Source organism: Lates calcarifer, linkage group LG10 (genome assembly GCF_001640805.2).
Source record: "Lates calcarifer isolate ASB-BC8 linkage group LG10, TLL_Latcal_v3, whole genome shotgun sequence".
Taxonomy (NCBI): Eukaryota; Metazoa; Chordata; class Actinopteri; family Centropomidae; genus Lates; species Lates calcarifer.
The window spans coordinates 2,407,060-2,428,393 of NC_066842.1; the positions used below are offsets into that span (position 1 = coordinate 2,407,060).

The following is a 21,334-nucleotide window of genomic DNA, read 5'->3' on the forward strand; positions in this document are numbered from 1 at the left end:
CCTTAATTAGCACCAGTGTTGAGTCAGTCAGGCTGTAGGCTGTTAACATCACACCCCATCCCCCCTCCCATCCGCTCACATGGCTCTGCCAACAGCCCTGTATTGTCAGAGGAGGTCAGGGGTCACGCTGCTCCATTCATATGATAAGTGGCCTGAAGGAGGCTTTAGAGCAGGGATGCGTCTGCTCCTTCATGCTGCTTGTCACAGAGCGCTGCTGGGAACGGCTGTGATGTCTCGTCAATACGTCCTTTATGTCGGGGGCGATAAACCTCCTCCACCCGCTTCACCAGGAAGTGCCAGACCTGCTCTCTGACTGCGACCAGCGAGCCTCCACTCAGCAGATTCACTGCCTCGTCAGTGTGAAAGGCTTCGACCTCTGATTACTTATAATCATTACTGATAACACCAAGAAACTGATAAGTAAAATAACCTCTAATAATAAAAATAAAAATATTTCTCTTCCTCTCTCCGGTGTCTTTATAGTCCCACGTGTGGTTCAGGGTCTGTCCGACACCAGGTGTTCTTGGGTCGAGTCCAGACGCAGTGTGATCCATTGGTCCTCCGTGGGTGGTGAGGGGGGTCAATCACAGGGTGAACAACCCAGTCCTGTAAAACAAAAAGCCTTGTTCTGGAAACACTCGATTGAATGGCAGTAGTGAAAACTGGACAGGAAAGTCCTGAACGCCAGATCGGCTTCTGCAGGAGGCTGATCTGTGTTTTTTGTGGATTTGTGAGTCAGAACCAGCGAACAGACTGTCACTGATGCTGCTACAGACTTAGTTGTTAATTTGTTGATTTGTTAAACCCTGCTGGGAGGAACTACATGGTGCAGGGACGACATATCTCTTTAGTCCAACCCTGAAGTTAGCATCAGTCTGGTTCCTTCCACAAAAAGCCAATGGGATCTTTTCATTGGGTTTTGGATTATTCCATAAAATAAACTGTGATCAACTAAAGAGTGATCAAGTAGATGGGTTTTCATGTTAACGTCCCCGACAACCTCTGTAGTCTCATTTAGACACTCGTTAGCAACCGCCTTTTTTAAGACACGTAAAAGCTTCAAACATCAGGAGTGGGGGATTTACTGACCCATTTTATGTCGGAGAATAAAACCTGAAAATGTCTGGAGCTTATTTCAGACATTTAGCCAGAAACACACTGACTTTGAGATGAGCGAACCGCTAATGCTAACATGCTAACTGACTTCCTGGTTTTAGGATCAGCCCTGCAGCTCTCTATTTTCATATTAATTAAGTTTAGGCCTCGTTCTAACTGGTTGCTGGTTTCTCATCCTTTTGCTCTTTGGACGTTTTGATTGTGAAACAGGTTTTTATTAATTGATTTCAGTTTTTGTGTGGTTCCTTAAATTTAACTTTGTGAACTCTCACTCAGAAACTTTGTACTGTCATTTTCTACTGTACACCATCTTTAAAAACACAGCATTAGTGTATCTCTGATATATAAACAACACTGACATTTTCACCTGCTGTACAGAATTCCATTTCTGAAGCTGCCAGAGTTTGTTTATTGGACTGTCAAATCATCGGTGTTAAAGAGTTATTTTGTGTTTCAGTGAATTTCAGCCCAGTGTTGCAGCTGTGTGATCTGACAGCACGAGTGTCTGTTGTGGTTCATTATAAACTGAATCTCTTTAGGACGCTTGGTTGGACAAACCAACTAATAAATGAACATGTCCTCTGTCTAACCTGCCGTCTGTCCTGTGTGCAGGAGGCGATGTGGGGAGCAGGGAGGAGGCGCGGGGTCCAGCCCTGAGGAGGCGTCCTGCGGCTGGGAGGAGCGCGGCCCTCCTGCGGCCCTCCTGCGGCGCTCCGGGACGCTCCTACTAAGATGTCCCTCAGCAGCGGCCCTGCAGGCGGGAAAGGTGTGGACTCCAACGCGGTGGACACGTACGACAGTGGCGATGAGTGGGATATCGGTGTTGGCAATCTGATAATTGACCTGGACGCCGACTTGGAGAAGGACAAGCTAGAGATGTCGAGCAGTAAGGAGGGAGGGGGCATGGCCGCCCCCCCCAGCGCTGTGGCTGCTTTACCTGACAATATAAAGTTTGTTAGTCCTGTGGCCGCCGCGCAGGGCAAAGAGAGCAAATCCAAATCAAAGCGCAGTAAAAACTCTAAGGAGAGCGTTAAGGCCCCGGTCTCTGACGGAGCTAAGAAGGAGATTCAGGGTCGGGCCCCCGGGGACCCGCCGCCCCAGAACCCCAACTCTACCCCGACTAAGGGAACTGACAAGTCTAGTAAACCCTCCCGCACCCTCCCCGCTGTGAAAAAGGACAAGGACGGGGTGTCTGGGAAAACTAAGAAGGAGAAAATGGAGGTTGTGGCCACAGGAGTGGTTAACACTGAGAAAGAGCCCGGGGCCCCCATCCTGCCGCTGGGGGCCCCTCGCGGCGGAGGCGGCGGCCCGTTCGAGGGCCAGCAGAACCCTGAGTTAGCTGCAGCCGAGCAGCTCGGGAATATGGCACTGGACTCGGCTGGGATTGGCCAGCCTGTCGCCATGACAACAGAGCAGGAGGAGGTGGACGGTGAATGCCGAAATCTGAAGAAAGTCGTCGGTGGTGAGAAGGTAAGAGGAAGCAGACAGGGTTCGTTTTTTATCTGATTCAAATGATTTGCTGCTGTTTGTTCATTATAATGGAGGATTTTAATGCTTCTCCCTCTTTATTCATTCCCCCTTTTATCTGTGTGTGTGTGTGTGTGTGTGTGTGTGTGTGTTGGCTTGTAGAACATAACTGTGCTGCCATTTTAACCAGGGCTCATCAGTGTCAGAGAACATTTGTGGTCAAATAAAGGGCAAATAAAACATCTGTTGCTGCACAGGGATGTGGAATTTCACTTGTTAGAGATGAGGATGATCTCACTTCTCTCTGTGGATTCATCAGATGACTCTTAAAGACGTAGCCCAGTGATTTATTATACACTTTGTTAATGATTCGGAGCTCACAAGAGACAGAGCTCCAAAAATACCGAACCACATTTCCCACAATGCAACCAGTAGCATCTTTTTCTCCGACCGTCCCCACATCTGTCGAACTCCAGGCCCGCAGGCTTTTCTTGTTGCATGTTTGTTGTCAACAGACTGAGATAAATCCAAACCTCCTCCTGGAAAAGATGACTGAGACTCTTTGTGACTTGTAAACTGACCTTTATGTGAATAATTGGTGGATTTGCCCTTTAAGTCAGGACTCTGTGGCTGCCTTAAATCTGTCACGATCTCAGAGGTTTAGCAGATTCTGATTCTGTTTCAGTCATGAATTCTTGATAATATTAATTAGAAACTGAATATTTTGGAGGTTTGGACGTTTGACTGAGAGAAACGAGACATTTAAAGGAGTCACCGTGGACCCAGGGAACATTTTCTACACTCAACAGTTAATTGATTAATAGAGGAAATAATCTGCAGGTTCATTGATAATGACAATCATCATTAGTTTAGGTTTCTATCCATTTAATTTAAGCTTTACTGTGTTATTACATTCTCCTCTGCAGAATGAAATCCTCAGTGAACAGCTAATACTCACAGTTACAGAGACACACACACTAATCCATCTGCTCCTGTCTGACAGTGCTATCTGGTAGAGACATTCGACATAACCCAGTGATTGTAAAAGTCATTTTTCCAGCACAAATGCCAACATTAATCTGTTCCCAGCCTCGTAGCTGTGAAGATCAATGGGTGGTGAGAATGATTGGTAGTCGACTCCTGTAGCTTCAGCTCTCATACACAGAGATGATGCCTCATCACGAAACACAAACTGAGCTCTGAGCAGCCACCTGCAGTCAGGAAGGTGCTGTAACCTGTGGGAGATATAAAACAGTGATTCATATGTGAGTCAGGTTGGTTAATGTAATGTCAGGGCTGCAATTAACATTCATTTCCAACGTCGATTAATTGCTTTGTCTGTAAAATGTCAGAGAAGAGTTCCTGATGACGTCGTCACTCGTCTTGTTTTGTCTTAAACCAACAAATATAAAGTTTCTAGATGCTGAAGTTAAAGAGGAAAACATCCTCACACAGGAGGAGTTTATTTCACATTTTACTTTTTAAAAAATCACTGATGATTTACCAACAAATCGTCGTAGCTCTAATGTAACGTAGCTAATGTATCATGAACATCAAGTTGTTCCCACATGAGCAAAAAAATAAAAATCTAATTAGTTCAACATATGGCTGAAGCCTAATCACAGCTTTAAGCTGCTGTTTTCTTTACTCTTGAGATTGTTGTGATAATCCGACTGTGTCAGAAAAGAAGGAAAAGGGTTTTTTCTAGAGATAGAAATGGATCTACAGTGTCCATGCAGATGATAACGGACTCTCAGCTGCTCAGTGTTCAGCCTCCATCTCCTCCACAGCTGCTGTTCACCTCCAGCCTCCCTTCATCTTCTTACCAAATTTAGCTTAGCGTTGAGCTTTCCAGCGCTGCCAAACCTCAGAGGATGTCTGTTATCCAGCAGCGTGCGGACGTCTGCTGCCAAGCTTCCAACGCTCGCGCTCAGCTTCCTCCGTCCAGCTGGCCGTCCTCCTCCTGCCCGTCCAGCAGACTTTACTGGAGGCCTCGCAGCCGCCTCAGATACAAGCAGGCAGTGACCCAGCTGGATGCTGTTGTCAGTTTCTTGACCTCAAAATAGCTTGGCCACGAAAACCTTTAAACTGTTATCTGTCTCGTTAGAATAAATCTGCTGCCGGCTACAGAGAAAAAATCCCCCACATTCCTGCTTTAAAGCAACATTAGGCAGCTCTGTTAACCACTGAGACTCAGCAATGGGTTTTATGGATGTGAACGGCAGCTTCTGCGTGGAGTTTAGTAAACATCAGCTTGTCTTAATCAGGGTTAACACCTGATTAAGACGAGGTGTTTAAAGCAGTTTGACTCAGGTTCAAACTGCCCTGGCTCAAAGGTCAGAGGTCGACTGAAACCTGTCCATGTCTGGAGGAGGAAAGACCTTTTCTCAGTTCATGAACATCATGTTTAAAAGGCAGCTGATGCTGTGGTGTTTGTGGTATTGATTAAAGCTGATACTGGTTTCGTATTGAGTTTAAAAGTTGAGCTTCAAAACAACACGCAGGACGTTTGATTATCATTTGTCCCCATCAGTAAACAGTCAGACTGAGCTCTCTGACTGAACTTAATCTGATCAGGATCCACTGACTGCACAGCACAAATGACTTTCTATGTGCTGCCTAAAAATACCATCATCTGAGAATGAGCTGTTCACACAGTAATGTAATGTAACCCAGTTTCTGTTTTTAGTAAACGCTGCTGTTGTCGATGCTTCCAGCTGATCCTAGAAACTTTGTTTTGCCTGAGTTGCTCTTCAGTTCAGCTCAGTTCAGCAGCCACCGTCAGCCAGCGGCTTCACCTTTAAACAGGTGGTTCATTCAGGGTTTAGACACGGCTGATTGACAGCTCAACAGGCTGCCATTTCAGGGTGTAACAGACCTGATGTCGATTTAAACAGGCTGTTAATTCAGGGTTGATTTGAGTTTACACAGGCTGTCGCTTCAGGGTTTAACAAGCGATTAATTCAAGGGTAAAAGGGAAGTTGTTTAAATGCTGTTACTGTGGTGTTTTTGAACCTGGGCCTTATTTTCCCATGTTAATAGATGTAAATGAGTCCTTGTTTTTACCACTGATTGTTATTATCAGTGGTTCAGAGGTTCCTACAGAGACAGAGCTGGTTTTAATCCTACGATCGAAACCTCTCTGAGTTCAACGTTTCTGCTCGACATTTCCAAAAAGACAAAACCACTGTGGCCAGAATCAGCCGAGACAGGAGACAGTGAGCGTCGTCTTCAGCACCTCAGACCCTAACAGATGACACCATGTGGACGAAAACTCAGACTAAACACCGAGTGCAGGCGGAAAATGAGTCAAGTCTTCTTCTTCTACTGGGCAGTTTACAGAGGGAGAGATGGGAGTGGGGCGTTGCTGATCTTGTGTATGTGCGCAGGGTTCCTCACATGATTTAATTCAGCCTTGTTGTTTTTAGAGCTCTGCGTATATTTTTGTGATGCTGACAATCCCCTGAATTATTTCTTTCCCCTGCAATTTCACTTTTCTCTGTCTAATACCGGCCAAACACTGTAAACTGCAGCCTGGAAGGTATTGAGGTATGAAGAAGTGGCTCCTGCCCAGGCGTCCTCCCCTCAACCTGCACATAAAACCTGCAGCAGAGAGCAGCGAGCCCCCTCCTCTCTCTCTCTGGGGGCACCGGTCGAAAATGCTTTCTGGGAAACACAAGTATGAGAAAACGAGTCGGGCCGAGAAAGTAAATTAAAGGAAAGCATCTCGAGAAGCTAACGGCCCCCCTGACACCTCGGCTCTGCAGCCAGGGTTCCTGGAACAGGGCGAGTCACATGTACTGGACCCGGCGACGGCTCCTCGTCGGTCACATGTTTCCTCAGATTACGCAGAATTCACCTTTACAGTTTAACGTTTGGATTGGTCATTAAGACGGTTAGAAAATTAAAGTGAAACCTCCAGATTGTTCCTCTTTCTCAGGCCGCTCCGTCATTCTAGGAACTGGACTCCTGGGCCACCATCCAAGAAGAAAAGAGGGAGGGAGGGAGGGAGGGAGAAATCACTCTGTTCTCTCCTCCCCTTTATCCCAGATGTTATTTCAGTATCCTCAGACAGTCTCTGCACCCCGTGGAGAAATAACTCCCAACCTGTTGTTCATTTCTTACATTCCTCGCAGTGTGTGTGTGAGAGCAGCGAGGGCCTCCTGAGTCGAGGAGAAATTTCCAAGTAGAGTCCTTGAGGGGGTTTTTAAGAGTCATTGAAGGGGAGGGAGGGAGGTGCAGTCCTGCTGCTCTGAGGAGCTGTAGAGGGGGTGTTTGTGAGCCATGTTGAGGGGTTTCCTGGTGAAGGACCGTCACCGTCTTCCCTCTGCGTGGCCTTCGACGTGTGTGTTGGTGCGACCGGTGTCACGACGCTCCTGACGTGGCTCCTTCAACGCGTGCTCCAGATGACCAGCACCTCCCACAGCTCCTCCTGATGGAGGAGGAATGTGTTGGAGGTGGGCGGCTGTGTGTGGTCCACTCGTCCTCAGGCTCCCTCTCTCTCTGCTGAGTCACTTTACATGGAAAACAAGAACCTTTAACAACCAGATTAAAGCCAGAAAACAGGAAGACGAGAGGAAAACGGTGCAAACAGTCGATTCCAAAGATGATTATAAGTCCGATATTGACGCAGCGGTCTTCATTAGTTGTCTGAGTCGTGCCTGTTGTTTTAGTGTCTGCTGTGTTTGTTCTGAAAGTGATTGGAAACCATTAGTCAGATAATTAATTAGGCGACAAATGAACCAACAGTTGTGACATTTTAAAAAGTCATTGTGAAGGAAACAGTGGCAAATGTCTGATCAGATAAAAGAAGCAGTTTAAGACGTCGACTGGAGCATTTTTCTTTATGAACATTTAATAAAACTAAACAAAGACTCAGTTAACAGTAAAAAGAAACAGCAGAGTATCGACTTCACGCTCTCTGATGTGAGAGTTCTGTGAAGAGTTTTCACTTCAGGCTCTGGGAAATTAATTCAGACATAATCATCAGGTTAATTGAAGGTAGCAGCCAGGGCTGGGTGATAGGGCCAAAAATACATCATTATAAAAATGTTTATCAGTCAATATTTATAATTCTCATGATAAATGTTGAATCATCAGAGTTTTAAGGCTGAAATTTGAAGAAACCAGATGATATGAAATGTGGTTTTAAACTCTTGTGATTGGTGCTTTGTGATTCATTTATTATCAAACATTTATCTACCGTTTGTCACATTTCTACCAAGGAAAAGTATGATATCATCAGGGTTTTTCCACATTTGCAGACAATGTCCAGCTCGATGACAGAAGGCGTTGGCTCAGTTTTATAGAGGAGGTTGGAGGAGGTGGCGTTGACATCATGAGCTGCCGCTAACATTAGCTCAGCTTATTTTTAGGTTAGGATGCTTCAGTGTCAGTTTTTTATCAGTCTCCTCTCCTCCAAAACAAACAGACCAAGTAAGTAGAATTGGTGAATAAAGCAGTTTGATGTGTAAAACTCTTGGACTCGCTCAGGGCTGTGACAGCAGCTGTTTACTCAGCTGTTCTCTGATTACTGAAGATCCGATGACAAAATCCTTCATCTGGTTTAAGATCGGAGTTTAACGTTAAAAAAGTGACACTGACGTGATTTGAAACCGTGAGAAATGGTCTGCTGAAAATGTTTTAATGTGCGGCCATCTGGACGTCAGCCAGCATGAGGAAAACAGTGAAGAGAATTTTATATGACAATACAAAATAACATTTTGATAAATATGGTTATGGTTTTATAGCTCAGACACTGAAAGCAGCACAAACTGTCTGTGTGTTTTGACCAATCAGGAGCTGTCTCTGACTCTAGCTGGCTGCAGTGCCTTCTGGGACTTGTAGTTGACACCTCTCCTGACACTGTCTTGTATCTTTTGTCCTGAAAAGTCCTGACGGTTCAGCCAGCAGCAGGTTAAGGTCCTGCCATGAAAACCCATGAAAAGGACTCTTTATCTCTTGAAGTCCGAGTCTCTCCGGCCTCACATGAAAGGACCAGGTCTCGGTGTGAACCCAGGGTCAGCAGGTCTGCTGAGGTTCTGCTGGGTAATCACATCAACTCTGCCTGCATCCGGCAAACACACACACACACACACACACACACACACACAGAGGCAGGCAGAGTGTTTCTGAAGTGCTGATCAGTATCAGTAATCTCTCTCTCACAGCGAGCGAGTGACCTTGAAAGGAATGTGGCTTGTTGTTGTAATGAATACCTCTCTCCGGCTGAATGGAGAGGAGGAGCGGGGGCTGGTGTTTCCCAGCCCGGGCGCCATCGAATCGGAGCCGCGAGAGTGTTGTTGGTTAAAACTCGGCAGCCAATGGCGGAGGTGTAAATCAGACCCCTCCCCTCTGTAACAGGAGCGTGTGAGAGAGTTGGTTGGTGGGTTTTCTGATCTTCAGGGGGGTTTCCCAGCATTCCAGACGGCCATGTTTTTATTCTTAAAGAGGGGAAGGATAGGGGCTGGATGACTGGTTTCTCCTGTTACCAAGACAACACCCTCTTAACCAGTTGGTAAACCAGTACGCTACACACCCAGCGCCTGGCAGTCCTCGTCAGCTCTGAGGTTTCAGGAAAAAAACATGTTCCTCAGGTCTGCTGTCAGACCGTCGGCAGGGAGGAAGACGGTTTTCTGCAATGTGCCTCAGCCTGTAAGAGCAAGGTAAAGAAAACAGATGGAAATGTGTCGGACTGCTCTCAGTTCTTCTTCTTTTCTGACCTGAAACGTTTGTGTGCTACAGCATGTGGAATTTTCCAAGTGACTTGTTGAACAGTGCTGCATTCACATGCTGCTGTAATGTTGTGTAAAGTCAAGCCCATGCACAAAAAGTTAGAGCGCGGAGAGTCCAGGTGTGGGTGTGTTTTTGATCGATCAGTCATCGATTAATAGATTAGTAAGTCGCTGCTTTTCCTCTGTGTTACATCATTCTCAACTGAGCGTGTTCTGGATTTTAACTTGAGCTCTGAGAAAATGTAATCCACTATTTTCTGACTTTTTATGGACTAAACCACAAACAGAAAAGAATGGAAATTAAAAGGTTTGTTTCCGCGAGATTACAGGAAATACTTTTCCTCTCTAGTTGTATCCAGCCATGCAGATCATTTTGGTTTCACTCTCCCAGGTTGTGAGACTGAATGTAAATGAGCGTTGAGTGATCAGAGTGAGAAGGTTTAAGGTTCGCTCTCTTTGTTTGCTGGTGATATGAAGTCAGCTGGTATTTGTTTCTACTGTGTTTCTACTGTCAGTGGAGGTATTTAGCATTGATGAGCATTTAGAACACCATATAATGCCAGTGTAAGCAGATATAAGGATATTTTAAGAGCTGTAGCTTCTCCTATAAAGAAAAGTGTTGCCAGTTTTTAAGAATAAATAACTGAATGTCCTGTTGGTCGGAAAAACACAGTTTGAGGATTTTGCATTGGTTTGTGTGAGAAAACCTGCGTTTACAGAAAAATGTTAGTATGGCTAAATAAAATCATCTTTTTCTCTGTCTTTAAAGTCACTGCTCTGATCTGGATATATTGATCAGTATTGGTGCTGATGATCTGTTCATATCTGTATCAGAGGTGAGGACGTTTGATTGGTTCTCTAAATCCCCTCTGACTGTTTCTCACCTGTAAACTGCTGCAGCTCTGCTTTAAACAAAGACTTGTTTAAACTCCCAGGACGCCGCTGCCTCAGGTGTCTGCTGTTGACTGTCAGTTGCTGCTCAGGTGTTGTCCAGGTTACCAGGTTACCGCTGCACCTGGGATCTCTGTGTCTCTTTGTCTCCCTCCCCCTCCCTCCCCCTGACTTTATGGCAGCGGTCACTCAGGAGGAAGTGTGTGTGGATGTCGACATGACGTCTGCACAGGTAGGGTAAAGCAACGTTTCACTTCCTGCCCTCTCAGGTCGGCATTTCGCAGACAGACAGGTGCAGGAGTTGGAGTCTGTTTTTACTGGGACTTCCTGGTTGGTGTAGCTCAGGTAGCAGGAGGCGTGTCAGCGTGTCCACTGAATCAGGTGACTCAGGTTTCGAGGGGCTGGCATCTCGGTTGGTGACGAGTGACGTGAAACAAACCTTTGCCTCCTGGTCAGTGAGGGTCCTCCTCGCTCCCCCTGCATCTCTTCTAAAACACGTCCCACTTGTCATTCAAACTGCTTGGTATCTTTCATCTCCAGATGATCCCTGTGCTGCGTTCAGCTGCTTGGTGTCTGTGCGGGTTGTGAGTTTATTTTCAGGACCTGTTGCGGTGTAAAGTCGTGACGCTGCCTGTGACGAACCGTTGATCAGAGATGTTAAACTCTGAGTTGTTTGTTTTCCAGTTTGTGTCTTTGAATCTTAACACTCTCTCTGCTCTTCCTCTCCGTCCAGATGGAGTCTCCGGTCTCCACCCCCGCTCCTCCTCCTCTCCACCTCCTCGCTCCCGTCGCCAACAACAGCGACATCTCGTCCCCCTGCGAGCAGATCATGGTCCGCACGCGCTCAGTAGCGGTGAACACGGCGGACGCGGCGCTGGCGACCGAGCCGGAGTGCCTGGGACCCTGCGAGCCGGGCACCAGCGTCAACCTGGAGGGCATCGTGTGGCAGGAGACGGAGGACGGTGAGATCAACACACAGCCCACAACAGAAACAACACAACACGGGAGCGAACAAATCCTCATCCTGCTTTGATTTCTACTGTATTTACAGCTACAACATGAGCTGAACGAGGGAGTAACAACAGAACTTCAGCTCATATTTGTGTCAGATTCCACATATTTACATGAAACACAAAATTATCCAACAAAAGATGCACAAATGATAAATACACAAACAATTATGATGCATTAAAGGAATAAAAAAAATTGTGATGTGAGATTTGAAAACTCTTAGCGGGTTTATAAGGAGCGTTTGCCAAATAAGAGGAATAATAAAAAAAATTATATCTAAATTAAAATATACGTTTACTTAACATACAGAGGAGAGTGGAAAATAATAGGACGAGAGATAAAAACGTATATAAAACATTGCATTTTATGAGTGTCAAATGAAAAGTGAGGAGTTTAAAAAAGAAAGGAGATTCCTGAGCCACAATGAAGGAGGACTGAAATCAACCAAAGTAACTTCAGGAGAATTAGGTGACGAATAGTCAGTAACTAAACTCCTCACAAATACTCAGACGTTTACATTAAAACACACGATATCCTGACAAGTTTACATTATCAGAGGGCCAAGGAATGCACCACAGAAACAGACGACTAGGTTTATTATTAGAGGAAAAGCTCCATCTCTGCCTGCTTTCTCAGGCCACTGAGGATCAACAGCAGCTCAGACACCAGTGTAACTGGAGTTTTACGTCATGGATGTTTTGGTTGACACATTGAAAGAAAGATCAACACGTATTGAACCGAGCACCAGCTCTGCTGTCAGGAAATAATGACCAGACAGCAGTCTGTAGTGTAGTGTAGTGTGTGACCTTCACTGTGAACAGAGGATCTGCATCGCTGCTACTACCATCATACCTGTCAGCTCACCAAGCGCAGCCTGAATGGTCTGTGGCGGTTGTAGAGGTGACAGACTTCTCTCTGTGGCAGGAAGCTGTTGAGACATCAGCTGCACTTGCTGCTGCCGGACGCTTTGATCTGCTGCTGTTAGTGGAAAGTTCTGCTAAAATACTCAGTTTCTGCTCTGCAATTAGTCACTGAATCATTGATGCATCTCGCCCTCAGAAACCCGCTGGGCGCCATGTTGGTACGAAACCACTCAACATCTGCTTCCCAGCGGGGAGAGAAATCTCACGTGACACCCTCTACAAACCTCTGTGGGTTTCTGTTACTCACTCAGTGAAGATGAATGTGTAGTTTAACTGTGTGTGTGTGTGTGTGTGTGTGTGTGTGTGTTTAGGCATGCTGGTTGTCAACGTCACCTGGAGGAACAAGACGTATGTGGGGACTCTGCTGGACTGCACAAGACATGACTGGGCCCCACCGAGGTATAAAAACACACTCACACACAATGAATGAGGGTTTGTTGTGAACTAGAATACAGCAGTGCAGTGAAGTTAGCATCAGCCTGGTTCCTCCACTAAAAGCCAATGAGATTCTTTCATAGTGTTTTGGATTATTCCAGAAAATAAACAGTGAGCAGCTAAAGTTTCTGATCCTTCAGGTTTAGTTGATCAGATCATCTTCACAGATGAACTCCACTGTTCTGATGTTTGAAGTAAGAAGCTAATGTTAGGCTATAAACCAACTACACCACGGTCACATGACGTCAACGTCTCCACCACTAAGCTTCCAACTGGTCATTTCATTTAGCTCTGAGCTCTTCTACAAAAGCCTTTCTTCTTAGAAAGTTAGTGAGAGTTTGAAAGAGCGTGAGTAGAAACACAACCAGGCTGTAAAGGTGGACTGGTGAGTAGTGATCAATTCTGTGTTTTCAGGTTCTGCGAGTCGCCCACCAGCGACGTGGAGATGCGGAGCGGTCGTGGTCGGGGGAAGAGGATGCGTCCCAGCAGCAACACGCCGCTCAACGACAACAGCAACTCCTCCGACAACAAAGGAAGCGGCAGCAGTAAGACGCGCGGAGCTGCCGCAAACAGCAAGGGGCGGCGAGGCAGCCAGACGGCCGGCGGCGCCGAGGACGCCAAGGCCAGCCCGTCCTCCGCCAAGAGGAAGACCAAACCTGCCTCGGACATGGAGCCCACCTCCAGCTCCGAGGACACCAAGGCCTCGAAACGCATGAGAACCAACTCCACCGGTGCTGCGCCCCCCCTCCCTGGAGGTAAATCTGACCCTCTGCCCCCTCCACAGCTGGACCGGACCTGCCCCTCCCCCGTGCTCATCGACTGCCCCCACCCCAACTGTAACAAGAAGTACAAGCACATCAACGGGCTGAAGTACCACCAGGCTCGAGCCCACAACGACCACGACGTCCGATTGGACCAGGACGGAGACAGCGAATACGGGGATGACCCCGCCCTCCATCCTGACCCCGCCTCCTGCAACGGCGCCGCCATCTCCCCCGCCCGGTCCACCACACCCAAAGGACGAGGGTTCGACGCCCCCTCCCCTTCGTCGGGGAAGCTGACGTCAAAGGGGAAGAAGAAGGCAGGGGAGGCGGAGCCTGAGGTGACGGACGGTGGCGAGGAGGGGGCGTGTCTGACCGACGAGGCCAGCAACGATGGGATGGACGACAGAAAGGCCAAGAAGATGGCGGGTGGAGGCAAGCCTGATAAACTGACCCAGAAAGGCTTGAAGCCAGGCCCGCCCTGTGGCCCCCACCGCCCCTGGAGCCCCCTCACCCTACGCCCTGCAGGCATCCTCCCCCGCTCTGGGCTCCGTGGTACAGTCCGTCCCCAAGAGCCCCCAGCTGAAGAGCATCCAACCTAAACCCCCTCCGCTGGCTGACCCCGCCTCCAGCCCCGCCCTCGCCAAGGACAAAAAGAAGAAGGATAAAAAGAAGAGGGAGGGAGGGAAGGAGGGGGACAGTCCGAAGGCGATGTGTAAGGGGGGGAGGCCGGAGGAGGGGAAGAGCCCGTACTCGGAGGCGTCGGACGCTTTGCTCAACGGCTCCACGGAAGCTCATCAGAGCCGGCTGGCCAGCATCAAGGCCGAGGCCGACAAGGTGTACAGCTTCTCGGACAACGCGCCCAGCCCGTCCATCGGCGTGGCCAGCAGGATGGAGGCCGGCCTCGCGCCCCCGCTCCACCTCAACCAGAATCGGAGCCGACAACGCGTCCGTCAAAACCAGCAGCCCCGCCTACTCTGACATTTCTGACGCGGGGGAGGACGGAGAGGGGAAGGCGGAGGGGGTGAAGGTCAAGGTGGAACCCGACCAGGGGCCTCGTGAAGGCGCCAAGAAGGCGCTGTTCCCCCCACAGCCGCCCAGTAAGGAATCACCGTACTACCCCTATGACTCCTACTACTCCCCCAATTACCCCAACCCCAGCCCGGGGGCAGCACCTGCAGCACCGCCTCATGTGGAAGGAGCTCAGGTGAAGGTGAAGAAGGAGGAGGAGCCGGAGGTGGGGGAGGAGGGCAAACTGAAGGCGGAGCCTCAGGAGGAGAGAAAGGTGGAGCCGGGGCCTCAGCAGCCGTCAGTCATCCAGCAGCGCCCCAACATGTACACCCAGCCTCTGTACTACAACCAGTACTACGTCCCCCCCTACTCCTACGCACCCGACCAGGCTTACCACGCCCACCTGCTGGCCTCTAACCCCGCCTACCGCCAGCAGTACGAGGAGAGGCAGCGGCAGGCCGACAAGAAGGCCGAGGGCAAAGAGCGGGAGGTCGCTGGGAAAGAGGAGTGGAAGCAGAAAGCCTCGGTGCCCCCCACCCTGTCCAGAGCCCCCAGCCTCACCGACCTGGGCGCCAAGGGGGGGCTGAACCCAGCCAAGCCCAAAGAGCCGCCGCCGGCTTCAGAGCAGGCCAAATCGGTCATCATGGCGAAGGGAGAGGACACCAAGGCCCCTGCCGCCCAGCCCGAGGGCCTGAAGATGAAGCTGAGTGAAGCGGGGCATCATGGGAAGGAGGAGGCCAAGTTGGGGGTGGAGTCAGGCAGGCCGACAGGTGTAGAGCCTGCCATGTGGTACAGACAGGTAACGTTCATCACAGTTTCATTGTTTACTGGAAAATGAAAGTGACGTGTCTGTTCCTCACACTCAGAAAACAGACTGCAGTTGTTTTGCTCGTATTGTTTTGTGTTTTCGAACATTAAAAACACATTAGCACTAGCATTAGCATTAGACTGGATCTTAATGACAACCTTCTGTCACCTCTAACTTTTTCTGTAATTGATCATTTATGTGTCAGTGCAGCTGATTTTACAGAACAGCTCTACAGCTGTGTCTTGAATTCAGCTGCTTTAAACGACAGAGTTACACCTGCTGTTAAAACGTGTCTGAATCTGAATCTAGATACGTTCTCCAGATCATAAACCCATCTTCCCTTTAGGTTTACGCCTGGTGTTTTTAATGCGTTTGTTATCATCATTGAGATCAGGTGGCAGTAAATCAGCTGCAGCAGTCAGAGATGTGTTTGTAAACTGAGCAGTTTCTGTAGGAACTGTCCAGTTGAGCTCTGTCACCACAAAACACCAACAAACACCTGGTTTCCTGAGGCTCCAGGGACGTGAATCTAACATTTCTACCGGTGACTGTAACTGTTAGAGACTTCTTTCTTTACATTCTCATCAGTTTAGATAAGTTCTGATGCAGGAGGATTGTGGAGCTCAAAAATATCTCTGTAGTTTACGAATGAGGATCATTTGTGAAAGATCAGAGCAGATATCACCAGTGTCACCTCATCTCTAACTGTTGCTCTTGTCTTCAGGAGCCCGACTCTCGCCTGTGGCCCTACGTCTACCCCAACAAATACTCCGAGGCCCCCAAACCTCAGGAGGAGGACAGGTGGAAGGACGACAGGGAGAGAGAGCGAGACAGGAAAGGGAAGGAGGAGAGGCCGCGGCAGAAGGAGGGCCTCCAGAAAGAGGAGGCGAAGGAGGGGGCGGAGGGCAGGACTCAGCTGCCTCCGGAGGAGCACCGAGGGGGAGGGAAGGAGGTGCATCCCCCGCACATGCAGTTCTCCTCCCCCCTGCCTCAGCACCAGGGCTACATGCCCTACATGCACGGACCTTACGCCTACAGCCAGGGCTACGAGCCCAGCCACCCCGGCTACAGAGGCATGCCCTCGGTCATGATGCAGAACTACCCCGGTGAGAACCAGCCGAGCCTTCTGTCGTCGATCAAGTGAAAACGTCAAACGTTTATTAAATGAAGTCTTACCTTTGTGAATGCTTTCTCCTCAGGCTCGTACCTGCCGGCTGGTTACTCCTTCTCTGCGTATGGAGGGAAGGTGGGGGCGGGGGAGGACGGGGAGAAACCCTCCAGGTCGAGTCCCACGGTGAAGCCGCCCGGCGAGGCCAAAGCTCTGGACCTGCTGCAGCAGCACGCCAGCCAGTACAAGAGCAAATCCCCGTCCATCCAAGACAACAAGACCCCGCACGACCGGGAGAGAGAGAGGGAGAGGGACCGGGAGAGGGAGCGAGACCGGGACAGGGAGAGAGACCGGGAGAGGGAGGGTGACCGGCCGCGATCCTCACCTTCCCAACGCATCCTGCCCTCCCACCATCACCTGGCATACCCACTGCTGTCGGGACAGTACGACCTGTCCTACGCCTCAGGTACTGAAAACTAACACACACGCTAACGTTGCTCATATTGAAATTTGAACACTTGAAACACGTCGGCCATGTTGGATCTGTCTGATGTTTTCGTCTCCCGCTCGCAGGCCTCTCCTCCTCAGCCATCGTCGCCAGTCAGCAAGCGTCCGCCCCGTCCATGTACCCCCCCGCACGGAGGTGAGAACGGTAAGACACACACATCACCCACACCGTCATATCTTTACATCCATGTTTACTTTATTTCATCTACACTCCAACACACACTCAGTCCTCACTCTAAACACACACACCCCTGTACTTCAGTTCATTTGACTTGGTCGCATTAATTCCTGTTGCAGTCTATAGCACCATCTAGTGGTGGAAATGTTGCATTGTTAGTACAAGTTTACATTGATGGTTGAAACTCAAACCTCTCAGAGGTCAAAGGTCATAGTTTGCTCTGCAGTGGTTTGGTGTTAAATTCCTCTTTAATGTGCAGTTCCATTTCTTTATTTTATTTTTTGGTTTATTTAGAGATTTAGAGATTTAACTGCACAGCTACAGGCCCAGCAGAGCCTGTTGTAGACACACGTGATGCCATGTGACGCCTGAAAATAAGAATTCTTGTGTTTTCATTAGCTTAATTTCTTATTCAGTAATAATTATTCAAGTATTTATACTCTAAACTGCTTTAAACAGTCTAACAAGTTTGAACACCTTTGTGATAAAGTGGTTCTTCTTAGTTCTAAACACCAGAAAAAGTCTGCTCAGTCCATTCAGACTAAAGGAACATCATTAGTCATTGTAAGCAGTTTGACAAGTAGAAAAGTGTCAGTATATTAAAAGTGTGTATTCAGGGAAATGTCAGTGTGTGAGTTGGGGTTTGGGGTTTGAGTTTGTGAACCACTAAGTTTTAAAGAGGTGTTCTTTTAAACCGACATCAGAGTTTAGAAAAGTAAAGGTGTACCAGGTTAGTGTGTGAAGCACTTTATAAACCTGAAGGTTACATTTAGGAGAAAGAAATAGTTTTAAAGCAAATGTTATATTATACGACACACTGGAGTTCTTACATTATACAAGTTTTTTTGTTTGTTTGTTTGTAATCCCTGCACTCACCTCTGATGGACGGGTCATTGAATAGATCCTTTTCAGGAGCAGACGTTCTAGCTGTTGTAGCAGGAAATCAGTTCAGGTGAACACCTGTGCTTTTCCTGCTGGGTCAGTTGAGACCCTACAGTTCACCATGATGAAGCACTTGGCAAAGACTCAGGTGTTGCTGGTGGATGCAGGCACCGCTGACTTCTTCCACCTTTGTGGTTTTCTCAGGCCCAGGCTGATTTCCTCTGGGTTGTTTCAGGTTTGTTCCAGTCTCCAGCTCATCCTGCTCGTCCTCTGAGCCTGGAGCTCTGTGGAGGGTTCAGGGTCGACTGGGAGCTGAACACTGAGCTGAGTTTTCAGATCCTCCATCTCTGTCTGAATTTCCTGCTCAGCAGCTTTTGCCTCCTTGCGTCCGATCTCCTCTGCAGTCTTTTGATGGAGGGCATTCTGCTCATCTCTCATGTTTTGCACCAAGAGGTTCAGGTCTTCTTCCAGATCCTTGATGGTCTGCTGCTCTGGCTGGAGCTCAGCTGCAGATTTACCCTGACTGAGCTTCAGTTTGTCTTTGAGGGCCTCGTTGACCTGCCTCTCCAGCTGGAGCTCAGTGTTTAGCTTCTCCTGGTAGAGCTTGAGTTGTTCTTGGAGAACCTTGTTGTTCTCCTTGTCAACCTGGAGTTCGGTGTTAGACTTCACGGCAGCTCTTCATGATCTTTAATTTGCCTCCTCTTGACGATATTCTTCACCTGCGTGGCAAAATCTGCGACCGGTCTCTCCAGCTGCTTTCTCGTTTCTTTCTCCCTGCTGATGTAGATTTCTTTCAACTGTTTTTTGGTCTCATCCAGTTCTTGTTTGAGTTGGACTCTCCTTGCCCAGCCGGTCCTTAAGGTGCTGGATTTCTTGGCAAAGAGCTTGGCTCCTCATCGAGTGGATTTTTCAGGTGGTAGAATCAGGTTTGAGGTTTCTGCCTGTGTCGTCTGTAGAAATGTTTCTCACAGCGTGTGAAACAGGTGGTGCTCTGAGGAACATCATGACATCATCGACTGAATCATGTCTTTGATGTCGGTCTTGAGTGTTCCATTCCATTTTCTCTTTTTCTTCACTTTCTCTTCTGTTCTACATGTTTACATTCACAATCACTTTCACACTCTGATTCAAATGTAAACACAACTGCTCCAATACAAAAAACAAAGTGAAAAAACAAAGTATAAAGTGTATAAACAATATATATATACAATGTATATATGACAGAAATGAAGTAGGAGACTGTTTAGACTTGGGGGATAGCATGTTCCTGTAGTGGGACGGTCCTGATACAGAAGCTGTGGGTGTAAATATGTGATGCTGGGTGACCTTCCCTTTTGACCAATCATGTCCTGTTTCCCTCTGCAGGCACACCTGATTGGCTGACCTCCACCCTGCCCGGAGTCATGTGACTGGATCACATGAGGAAACATTTCTGTTTCGACATCAGTTCAATGGTGTTTGTGTACGTTTGATTTCTCTGCCTGGACGTCCAGCCGGCCGCTCTGCCCCTCGCTGGACTGGACCAGAGCATTAAAGTCCTGATTCTACTTGGTTCTGCTGGTCCTGCTGGTTCCAGGTGGTACCATTGGTGCTTGGGCGGGCGGGGCGGGGCAGGCGGGCAGCAGCAGAGGTTTTGGCTCACAGACTGAGGACAGAGTGGACCTGGAGGGTGGAGACACGCTGAGGTCGTCGGTGCTGTTGGGACGTACGGAGGAGCAGCTGTTGCGGTTCAGGAGGCGGTGGGGGTCGGACATTTCTGGGTGGCGCTGGCGGGGAGTCACAACGTCGTCCTGCAGGAGCCGAGCCCTCGGTTCTGTGTCGTTTTATGGCACGGTTTTTATTTCCTCCTCACATGTTGGCGATGACCTCTGACCCTCGGTCTTTATCTGCGTGACCTCTGACCTCTCTGAGCTGTGGACTCCACCGGACGTTGTCACACCTTCACCTGGAAGCGTCTCAAAAAAAACAAAAAAACAAAAAACAAACAAAAAAACAAAGCACTGTGGACGGAGGAGGACGGACCAATCAGAGGGCAGCACTCAGACTGAAAGCTGCAGCCTCGGACTGACTTGACGGGGAGTCGGCGCCCCCTCCCACCCCCCTCACCCACCCCCCTCCTCAGTGTGTAGCTGTACTGTACTCTGTGTATGTGTGTGTGTGTGTGTGTGTGTGTGTGCGTGTGTGTGTGTAAATACTGTACAGAGGAATTATTTTAAAGAGCCTGTTGGATGCTGTTGGATTTCCTACTCTTCTTTTTGTCTGGTAGCCTCTGCCTCTGTTTTTCTACTGTTGTTGATCTGATATTAAACCTGTAGCTGGTGGAACGGCGCCCGACCTCCGTGTCCTCATTTATTCCCCGAAACGTGAGCGTAACAGGATGGTTATTAAATTATCAAAGCTGCTGCTGAACCTGTGTGATTCTGTTTTATTAACTGACCTGAACGTTCCCTTCACACACATTTAAAATCGCTTCTTAAACTTCCGACCTGATGTTTACGACCTTTGACACCTGGCAGCTAATTGGCAGCAAGTATTTCCTGTTGCCGTGGCAACATAAAGGCGGAAGTAGCAGTTAAACAGGTGTTTTAACGTCTTTTATGTCCAATAAAAATTTTTTTATTAGCAGCAGGACATAACTGTCAGTCCAGTAACTCAACAACACATTTACATAAAGGCTCATTTTCTGGCTCCTGTCATGTTTATTATGGGATGTTTAGAAAGTCTGATGTGTTCAGGACAAAGTGCAGTTTCTTTCCTCACACTGAGATAAAAAGACTAAACATGAAAACCTCTTTGTTCCTAAGTCACCATGTGTAGGTCGGGGGTGTGTGTTGTTAGTGTTATTCTCGGTGCTGCCAACAGGTGGCGCCAAAGTTGTGAAATCACCTGTTTAAAAGTGAAGAAAATCTCTGAAGCTGTTGGATCCTGTTCAGTTATTTATCCAGATGTTGAGAGCAGCTGCAGAGGACAACAGGAGCAGGAGATGGACCAGAATGCAATGCAGCTCACTACCTTCATCAACGCTTCATAAACTTTGAGAAGAAAACACCATCTTTGGCTTTTAAAAAACTTTCTAACTCTCTGCACACTGAAATTCTTCATTTCCTTCTCTGAGGTGTCTAAAAGGATTGTGGGAAATGTAGTGAAATTATCTGTCAGCTCCTCGTATTAAAAGCAGCTCGGTGTGTCCTGTCTGTGTTGGCCCACATGGGACAAAGCAGTGTGGTTGTTGAGCCACAGGGAGGCGCTGCTGCACCACGAGCTGCAGACACATTAAAGGATCAGTACCGTGTTTTCTTTGCTTCATGTTTGAGCTGTTTGTGCTCTGTGTCATGTGTCGTACCTGGTGTAGATGCTTTAACAGACGTGAGGTTTTTACATCAGAACACAAACATGTTTCAACACCACCAGCCTCTGCTGCTTCTTCTTTTCAGGAATTTTAGTAAAGTCACAGGATGTTGCAGAAAACATTGGAGTCGATCACAAGATGTGGTTTTTCATC

General features: G+C 48.2%; 1 protein-coding gene and 1 long non-coding RNA gene across 2 annotated transcripts in view; one reads left to right on the plus strand and one right to left on the minus strand.

The window, feature by feature from the left end:
- The window catches only part of znf609a (zinc finger protein 609a), a 38,349-nt gene extending 18,193 nt beyond the window's left edge, over positions 1-20,156 (plus strand). Inside the window, 10 exon segments of the mRNA XM_051073139.1 lie at positions 1,729-2,586; positions 10,942-11,170; positions 12,454-12,541; positions 12,992-13,808; positions 13,810-14,261; positions 14,263-15,148; positions 15,882-16,263; positions 16,357-16,731; positions 16,839-16,917; positions 19,198-20,156. Of these exon segments, the coding sequence (XP_050929096.1) occupies positions 1,849-2,586; positions 10,942-11,170; positions 12,454-12,541; positions 12,992-13,808; positions 13,810-14,261; positions 14,263-15,148; positions 15,882-16,263; positions 16,357-16,731; positions 16,839-16,912 (4,041 nt within the window). The 5' untranslated portion in view covers positions 1,729-1,848 and the 3' untranslated portion in view covers positions 16,913-16,917; positions 19,198-20,156.
- LOC127142845 (uncharacterized) lies at positions 3,452-10,930 on the minus strand. Its single transcript, XR_007813923.1, has 2 exons — positions 10,202-10,930; positions 3,452-3,818 (listed from the first exon to the last, which is right to left on the minus strand). It is a non-coding gene; the product is annotated as an uncharacterized LOC127142845 (long non-coding RNA).
- Positions 20,157-21,334: the final 1,178 nt, after the last annotated feature.